General features: G+C 61.7%; 1 protein-coding gene across 1 annotated transcript; it reads left to right on the top strand.

Moving 5' to 3' along the window:
• The first annotated feature begins 387 nt into the window (after positions 1-387).
• SHROOM1 (shroom family member 1) lies at positions 388-7,540 on the top strand. Its single transcript, XM_081093280.1, has 7 exons — positions 388-431; positions 3,846-4,848; positions 4,942-4,994; positions 5,642-6,181; positions 6,282-6,405; positions 6,512-6,784; positions 6,869-7,540. Exons 2-7 carry the CDS (start codon positions 3,886-3,888, stop codon positions 7,199-7,201), a joined length of 2,286 nt encoding a protein of 761 aa, XP_080949406.1. The 5' UTR covers positions 388-431; positions 3,846-3,885; the 3' UTR covers positions 7,202-7,540.

The following is a 7,540-nucleotide window of genomic DNA, read 5'->3' as shown; positions in this document are numbered from 1 at the left end:
AAGGAGGTGTGGGTCGCGCGAGTCCAGGGGGGCCCTGCGAGTCGTGGTGCTCTTCGCAGAAGGCTGGGGGGCGGGGGCGAGACCGGCCGATCGTTGCGGCGGGAGCGGCGGGAGCAATCTGGTGGCCAAAGCCCCAGAGCGTCTCACTCCACCACCCCCCGCTCCCGCCCCTCGGCCGCGGCGCGGCGGGAAAGGCTAGGTTTCTCCCGTCCATGATCGCGCTGCCCGCCAGCTTGCGCTCTGAGCCATCCCTCCCTGACGGCGAATTCAACAGGAAAGGCCGCGACATGAGCCGGCCCGCGGCCATCTGCCACCCCAGCGTCCCGGGGACCCCGCTCTGCCGCCACGCCACGTGACTCTGCCGCCCCCTGCGGTCGCAGGCCCGTGCCTCTCCTCTCTCGCGTGTCTGGACTCAGAGCTTGAAGACGCAGGTATGTGATCCGACCACACGGCCGCCGCCTCCTCCAGGGGACCGCAGCATCCCGCACTTCCTGCGCCGCGCGGCGCGAGTCTCGGGGAGAGTGGGGGAGGGGCGCTGGGGACTGGGAGAGCCCTGGGACTTCCCAGAATGACTGCCAGGCCAGACCTAGTCTGGGGTGCTTGAGTGCAAGACCATGCCTGGGACCCAGAAACTCAGCCTGGCAGGGAGACTGCCTTGCAGGAGTGTCCCCTCGGTGACACTCCGCGAGCCTAGTACTGGGGGAAGACCTCTCCAAGGTCCGAGGTGAGGTGGTCTTTGAGAGAGGTACCACTTAATCCTGACCATTGTTGGTCATGTGAGCCTGCCCGCCTTTCTGGTCACCTGATCTGGATCTGCTCCCATTGGCTTGGTATGGTTTTACGCCCTGGAAGCTGTCTTCGTTTATTTCCCCAACAACCTCTAACTAAAAACCTGGGTCAGCCTGCTGGCCTGGCCCAACCTCTCCACTGAGGTCCTGACCCATATCCCAACTTCTCAACTGCCAGACTTGCCACAAACACTTTAAAGCCCGCAAGCCTCAAACCGAATGAGCCCTGGACCCCTTGGCCAACCCCCATCTCAGCTTTCTCCTTTCTGAGCTTGGCACCTGCATCTTCCAGGCCCCCAGCTCTGCATGCTGAAGTCGTTTTTCTCTCCTTCCTCTCTTGCTCGTTTGTTTAGGTGATAAGTACATTGCAAATGCCTCCTCCACCCGCCACAGGACCCCAGTCTGGGGGTTTTCTAGCGGGGAGTCCGTGCGGCTCCCCTGCTCTGGCGAGGCTTGGCGGAAGAGCTCTTTGAGCTACAGCTCCTGGACTTCGCTGCAGGCACTGGCTCTGCAGCCCAGCCCACAACTCACACTAACACTGATGCTGGGGCTCCTGGGCTGGGCCACCTCCAGCCACAGGGACTGCAAGAGGCTCCCTGCAGCCAGACACGTGTGAGAACGCCTTACTCTTTGTGCTGAGGCCCCAAAACACACAAAAGGAGCTGGAGCTGGACCCTCCTGGCATAGCAGGTTCTGCAAAGGTGTGAGCGTCCTGCATGGGTATCAGCCTGTGGGGCCACCACTGCAAAAGCATCCTTGAGACAAGTTAAGAGCAATAAGAAAACAGATCTGTACCCACATTTCTATTATCCAGTCAAGCTGTTTTTATTTAGTGAACTCAGAGTTTGTCAACAAAGTGATCCACAAATAAGAATTTTCAAGGCCTTCGTTGAGGAAACATCTTTGTATTTGAACAGTCACCATGCCTGTAGATTCAGCAAGCCAACATGGGCAGGCAGGGGTGGCATGAGCCGGGGTGCCCCAAGCTGGGTCCGAAAGGGTAGGGAGAGAGAGGGCTAGTGTCTGGGCAGCAAGGATGGGTTTCCTAGAGGAGGCGACTGTCCTCCAGGGCAGGGCTGCTGCTCAGCGTAGCTGCTTGTCTTCCTGAAGTCCAGAGTGGAAACCCTTTGCAGAAGAGGTCCCCACTCCTGAGTGTGAGGCCCAGCCCGCAGGGCTGGCCTGAGTGGGCATCAGGATGCCTGCAGGGGGGTGACAGCAAGATGGTCTGGTCCCGAGATGTCAGCTGAGAACCCCTCCTGGGATTATTGCAGGTATTGCCACTCCCTGGTAGGAAACAGCATATCCTCCCACCACTAACCTCCCTCCTGACCCTGACCGGCGTTCTGTAGCACCTGGGGTCTCAGGGAGGGGAGGTAGGAGAGAGAGCCTGAGCTCCAAATAGTGTCTAGGAGGCTCAGATGAGCTTGCCTGTCCAGTTCCTACACCAGATGGGGGCCACCCGCTTCTGCACTCCCCACCAAGCAGCTCAGGGAAGGCAAGCCCTCCCTCCAAGTCCATAGCCCATAAGGAGCCCCAGTTTCCCAAGACTCAAAGCTGCTTTTACCCCTGACCAAGGCGTACCCCACCCCCACCCCCACCCTCTACGCTAGCACTGGGAGGTATAGATTTCTGGCCAGTTCTGCTCCAAGCTGTGCTTGCCTGCTTTTCGGGTTCCTCATAAAGCATGAGTAACCTGCTCAGTGTCCATGGTGGCAACTGCCTCACCCAGTGTGCCCCAGAAAAGAGTGCTAGGGAGGAAAGAAGAGGGAACAGAAGCAGAGGAGCACTCTTCCTTCGCCTCCCTCTACTCCTTACAAGTTGGCTCCTTACCTTGCCATTCAACAAATGTTTCCTTAACATCGATTCCATGCTGGGTTTGGGGGTCCAGAGATGTGTACACAGCGCCTGTCCTTAGGAAGCGCCGGGTGGGGATGGGAAGAAGGAAGCACAGGCAAGCCAGCAGTTACAACACAGGGTGATGAGTGCCGCAGTGGGCGGAGGTCAGGACACTGAGATCCCAAAAGGCCGGGAGACCTCTAAGCTGAGCCCCCTTGGAGGCACAAGAATAGCAGGACAAGAGGGGGTGAGCCTGTCATTACTAGACACAAGGCAGTCTCCAGAAGCAGGGAATCTGCCAGTGGTTTGAGGGAAGGTGGGGGAACTTTCCCACCGTGGAGTCTGGGCTGTGTTGGAGGCTTCCGGCAGCTGGGGGGTGGGGGGAACTGGCTTTCAGCAGGGTTTGCTTCTAGGAAATTGATCTGGCTGCAGTAAGCTTGGAGGCAGGCCCAGATTCCAGGCAGGGCTCGGCCTCTTACCAGCTGTGTGCCCCTGGGCAAATGATTCCCCCTCAGAACCTCAGTGTCTTCATCTGTAAAATACAGAGAGCAGTTGGGAAGAGCAAGATAAATATTTATATAAAGCACCTGGAACATAACTGGCAGGGGGGAGGGAGGACGGCTGTGAAGTTGCCCTGCCACCTGACCTGGGCCTTCCAGTCTCTTTCTTGTCCCCCAGAACATTCTTGACCATTGTTTATCAGGGAAAGAGCACGTGGAGACGCTAACAAAGTGCCAGGAAGCAGGCGGGTGGGGCAGGGCGGGGAGGGAAGGAGCATGGGTACATTCTCAGGGCTCCCGGAGGTACCAGCCAGGAGCGCCTCTGCAGGGAATGGGCCAGGGGCCAATTCCTTTCCCTGGGCTGAGACCCTCAACCTCTAGCGTTGGGCCTACTGCCCATGCCATTCTTCTTTTTCTTTCTCCAGAGAGGAAGGGAGAGGGAGAGACAGAAACATCAATGATGAGAGAGAATCACTGCTCCGCTGCCTCCCCCAGCCCCCCACTGGGGATGGAGCCTGCAACCCGGGCATGTGCCCTTGACCAGGATGGAACCCGGGACCCTTGAGTCCGCAGGCCAAGGCTTCACACACTGAGCCAAACCAGCTAGGGTTGCCCATGCCATTCTTAACCTGGAGGTAATGCCAGCTCTTGAGACAGTGTGACTAGAGAGGGGACTGGTAAGCACCCGGAGCCCCATCACGCACCATCTATGTTCTTCCAGGCCCTACGGAGCTAGCTGGCCAGCGCTCATCCGCGCAGCCATGGAGGCCCTGGGTCCTGGGGGCGACCGCGTCTCCCCCGCCTCATCCACGCGCAGCCTGGACCTGCGGCGGCTGTCGGTGCGCGCCGACTCGGCCTACAGCTCCTTCTCCGCAGCCTCGGGCGGCGCCGAGCCGCGCACGCCGTCTCCGGAGCCCGACCTTCTTCCCTACCTAGACTGGGACTACGTGCGCGTGGTGTGGGGCGGCCCGGCCCCCACCTCGGCCGCCGCCGCCCTGCGCGCCTCCCCGCAGCCCCGGCCCGCGGCCGCCGCGCGCAACGGGCTGCGCGCCCCGCAGGTCCAGGGCGCGCCGGGGCCGCTCAGCAGGCAGGCCACCCCGCTGCTGTACGCGCTGGCGGCCGAGGCGGAGGCCGCAGCGCGGGCCGCCGAACCGCCCAGTCCGCCGGCCTCGAGGGCCGCCTACCGACAGCGGCTGCAAGGCGCTCAGCGGCGAGTCCTCCGGGAGACGTCCTTCCAGCGCAAGGAGCTCCGCATGAGTCTGCCCGCCCGCCTGCGGCCCGCGACCCCCGGGCGGCCCCCGGCGGCGCACCCGCGCTCCGCCTCGCTCGGCCACCCGGGCGGGGAAGGGGAGCCGGCGCGCTCAGGGGCTCCCGCGCCTGGAACAGCCGGCCCGGGCCGCCTCGCCAACCAGCCGCGGCAGTGGTGCTTCTCGGAGCCAGGGAAGCTGGATGGCCTGGGTCGGGGCGTCGGGATGGCGGGGGAATGCTCGGGTGGGGCCTGCCCCGGCTTTGGCTTCGCCAGGCGTGAGACCCAGGGATTGCAGCACCAGGCGGTGGCGGCGTTCGAAGGTCACCAGATCGGGTGGCTGAGAGGCACAGAGGACCGCGAACCCCTGTCCTTGAAGCTCCGCGACGACGTCTACAGGCCTGCTCGGAGTCAGAGCGCGTCAGGGGAAGCTTTGGGTGCCTGGGGAGGCCCAGGAGGGGCCGTGCCCATCCTCCAGGTAGGGAAGAGAAGGACTGCAGGCTCGGTGTGGGGCACAGCTGGGAGGCCGAACACTTGAGCCACATGACATCTAACCTGTTTGCCTTTCCAGGCTGTTCCTCAAGGAGGAGAACCCAGACCCTTGTTTCAGACCACACATACCAGGTGCGAGGCATGGGTCACTCTTGGGAGGAGGCAGCTCTCATAGCTCTTGCCCCAGAAAAGAGAAGGCCTCCCACCTACCCTCAGTCTGAGCCTCGGGGGCTCTTGTATTTAGCAAACCAAATCCCCAACTCCCCCGCCCCCCTCTCACCACCTCAGCCAATCCCCATCCCCAACACTTTACTGTCTCTCTGGTGCAGACCCAGAGTTTCCTTCCTGGTCACTGTGGGGTCTCTGCCTCCAGGCTCCTGACTCAGAAGGAAGCTGCAGTGGTGTGTCCTGCAGAGGGTCCCCAGAGCAGGCCCATTGACTGTGAGCTCAGAGTCCCAGAGACCCACATTGTGTGTGCCCGGCTCCCTTCCCTTCCTGATGATGATGTCTTCCTGGAAGAAGTCCCGCTGGTCAGAATGAGAGCACCTCCAGACTCCCATCCCCCGCCCCGGCCCCCAGCCAGGTGAATTCTCTCTAGCTTCTACGCAGAGTGAGACATCCCTTCGCATACATAGCTACACAAGGCCGGAGGGACCGGGAACCCGCCCCTAGCTGGAGCCTGGGAGTCTGGGTGATGGGGTGATGGCAGGTGGCCCTTGGAGACCACCACTGGTCTTCAGCCATAACTTTTTCTGATTCAGTGTTTCTTCCATTTCCAGTGTCCATGCTTCTGACCCACAACATGGAGCTGGCTTGGGCCAAAGGCCTGGCAGGGCTACAGTTTCCCCAGAGCACCCCCTACTTGAGTGCCTAGAGACTGCAGGGACAGGTGACTGCTGGCCCACATGCTGTGGTTCCCCTGAGACTGCAAATGGTGATGTCCCAACCCACGACTGCACTGGACTGCTGACGACAGACTTCCCTGCAACTGTAGAGCGTGACTCCCTCAAACCTCTCCCAGTCGATGCCCTGGGACCTCCAGGCAGTGACACCCAAGGGCCTCCCGATGACACTGCCTGGGCTTGGGGCCCTGTCCAGCCTGATTCTAAGCCGACATGGCCAAATCCACGCCTGGAGCAGCTGGTTCAGGAGCTTGCCAGACTGGATCCCTCTCTGAGTGACACTCTCACATCCTATCCCAGCCCAGAGCCACCTCTGCATCTGCTGGATGGGCTGATTCCTTTAGCTGAGGTCTGGGCTGCAATGAGACCAGCCGGTGGCAAGGCTGGAGAGGAGGCTGCTGGTATTTCTGAGCCAGGGTGAGTGAGAGGCACCAGGGACTCGGGGATTCTAAGCCCCTGCAGTCTGGGGCAGGACAACCCAGGGAGCTCCCTTTATCCCCGTGTCCCATCTATCTAGTTCCCAGGTCCTGCCAACTTCTCAGGAGGAAGCAAGGCCTGAAAACCTTACCCCTCCCCCTGTGTCTGACCAGCCATGTAGCCAGGGTCTGCCTGAGCCAAACAGCAGCATCCAAGCTAAGAAAGTGAGTGTGGTGGGGTGGCTGGAAGCTGGGTGGGACAAGAGACCTGAGTTCGGCCTGAGATGTCCCGGCCTGGCCGCAGCCTTCAGTAGCCGCGCCTTCCCTGCAGGTGGAGCTCGCGGACCTCCTGCAAAAGATGCTGCGGAGCCTTCAAGCGGAGCAGGAGCAGCTGCAGGGGACAGCCCAGACCTGGGCCAGGCGTGGGGCTGCGCTGGAGGCCGCGGTAGGCCAGGCCTGTGCACCCCGCGAGCTAGAGCGGTTCAGCCGGTTCATGGCCGACCTAGAGCGTGTGCTTGGCCTCCTGCTGCTACTGGGCAGTCGCCTGGCTCGCGTGCGCCGTGCCCTGGCTCGAACGGGAGCACACGGTGACCCCGAGGAGCAGGTAAAGGGGTTCAGGCTGCGGGAGAGCAGGGGGCGGGCGAAGCGCACTTGCCCCGCTCACCGTACCCTCTGCCTGCGGCCCCAGGCCTCTCTGTTGCAGCGACTCGGGCTCCTGCAGCGGCAGCAGGAGGACGCCAGGGAGCTGAAGGAGCACGTGGCGCGGCGCGAGCGGGCCCTCCGGGCAGTGTTGGTGCGGGCGCTGCCCGCCCGGGAGCTGCGCGCCTACTGCGCCCTCCTGGCCGGCAAGGCCGCCGTCTTGGCCCAGCAGCGCAGCTTGGACGAGCGGGTCCGGCTCCTTCAGGACCAACTGGAGGCCGTCAGGAGCGGCCTAGGCCACCAACCCCCATCTCCCAGGCCGGCCTCTTCCCCCGGGACCCGTCCTCCGGATAAACCTCCCTTCTCCCCTCTGCTTATTTAGTTGTCAGCGGTGGCGGTGGGGAGCTTGGCCCCTGCCTTTCACTCACGAGGCCGGGGGTGACGCTGGTTTATTCGGTGCTTTTCCCGTGGGGTGGGGGTAACCCAGCCCGGCCCTCCCAGGATACTTCAGAGTATTGTCATGTGGCCTCACCCAAGCCGTGTGATTATGTGGTAATTAACTTATGGATTTTACAAACTGCAGTATTCCCCCTTTCTGTGATGAGAGATGGGCTTGGTCAGGGTTGGGTGGAGGGTGAGGAGACAAGTCAGAGTCTCAACTTAAGATGCAAAACAGCCTTTTTCTCCTCTCAATAAAAATGGATGTGAGAAGTGTGACGCC

This window comes from Myotis nattereri (genome assembly GCF_964212035.1).
Source record: "Myotis nattereri genome assembly, chromosome: 5".
Taxonomy (NCBI): Eukaryota; Metazoa; Chordata; class Mammalia; order Chiroptera; family Vespertilionidae; genus Myotis; species Myotis nattereri.
Note: the sequence above shows the minus strand (reverse complement) of the source record. Positions and strands in the feature narration are given on the sequence as shown.

Coding starts and splice junctions, on each gene's coding strand:
- SHROOM1 (XM_081093280.1), top strand. CDS start 3,886: ATGGAGGCCCTGGGTCCTGGGGGCGACCGCGTCTCCCCCGCCTCATCC. Junction 6,406..6,511: donor GCAGCATCCAAGCTAAGAAA/GTGAGTGTGGTG, acceptor CCTTCCCTGCAG/GTGGAGCTCGCGGACCTCCT. Junction 6,785..6,868: donor ACGGTGACCCCGAGGAGCAG/GTAAAGGGGTTC, acceptor CTGCGGCCCCAG/GCCTCTCTGTTGCAGCGACT.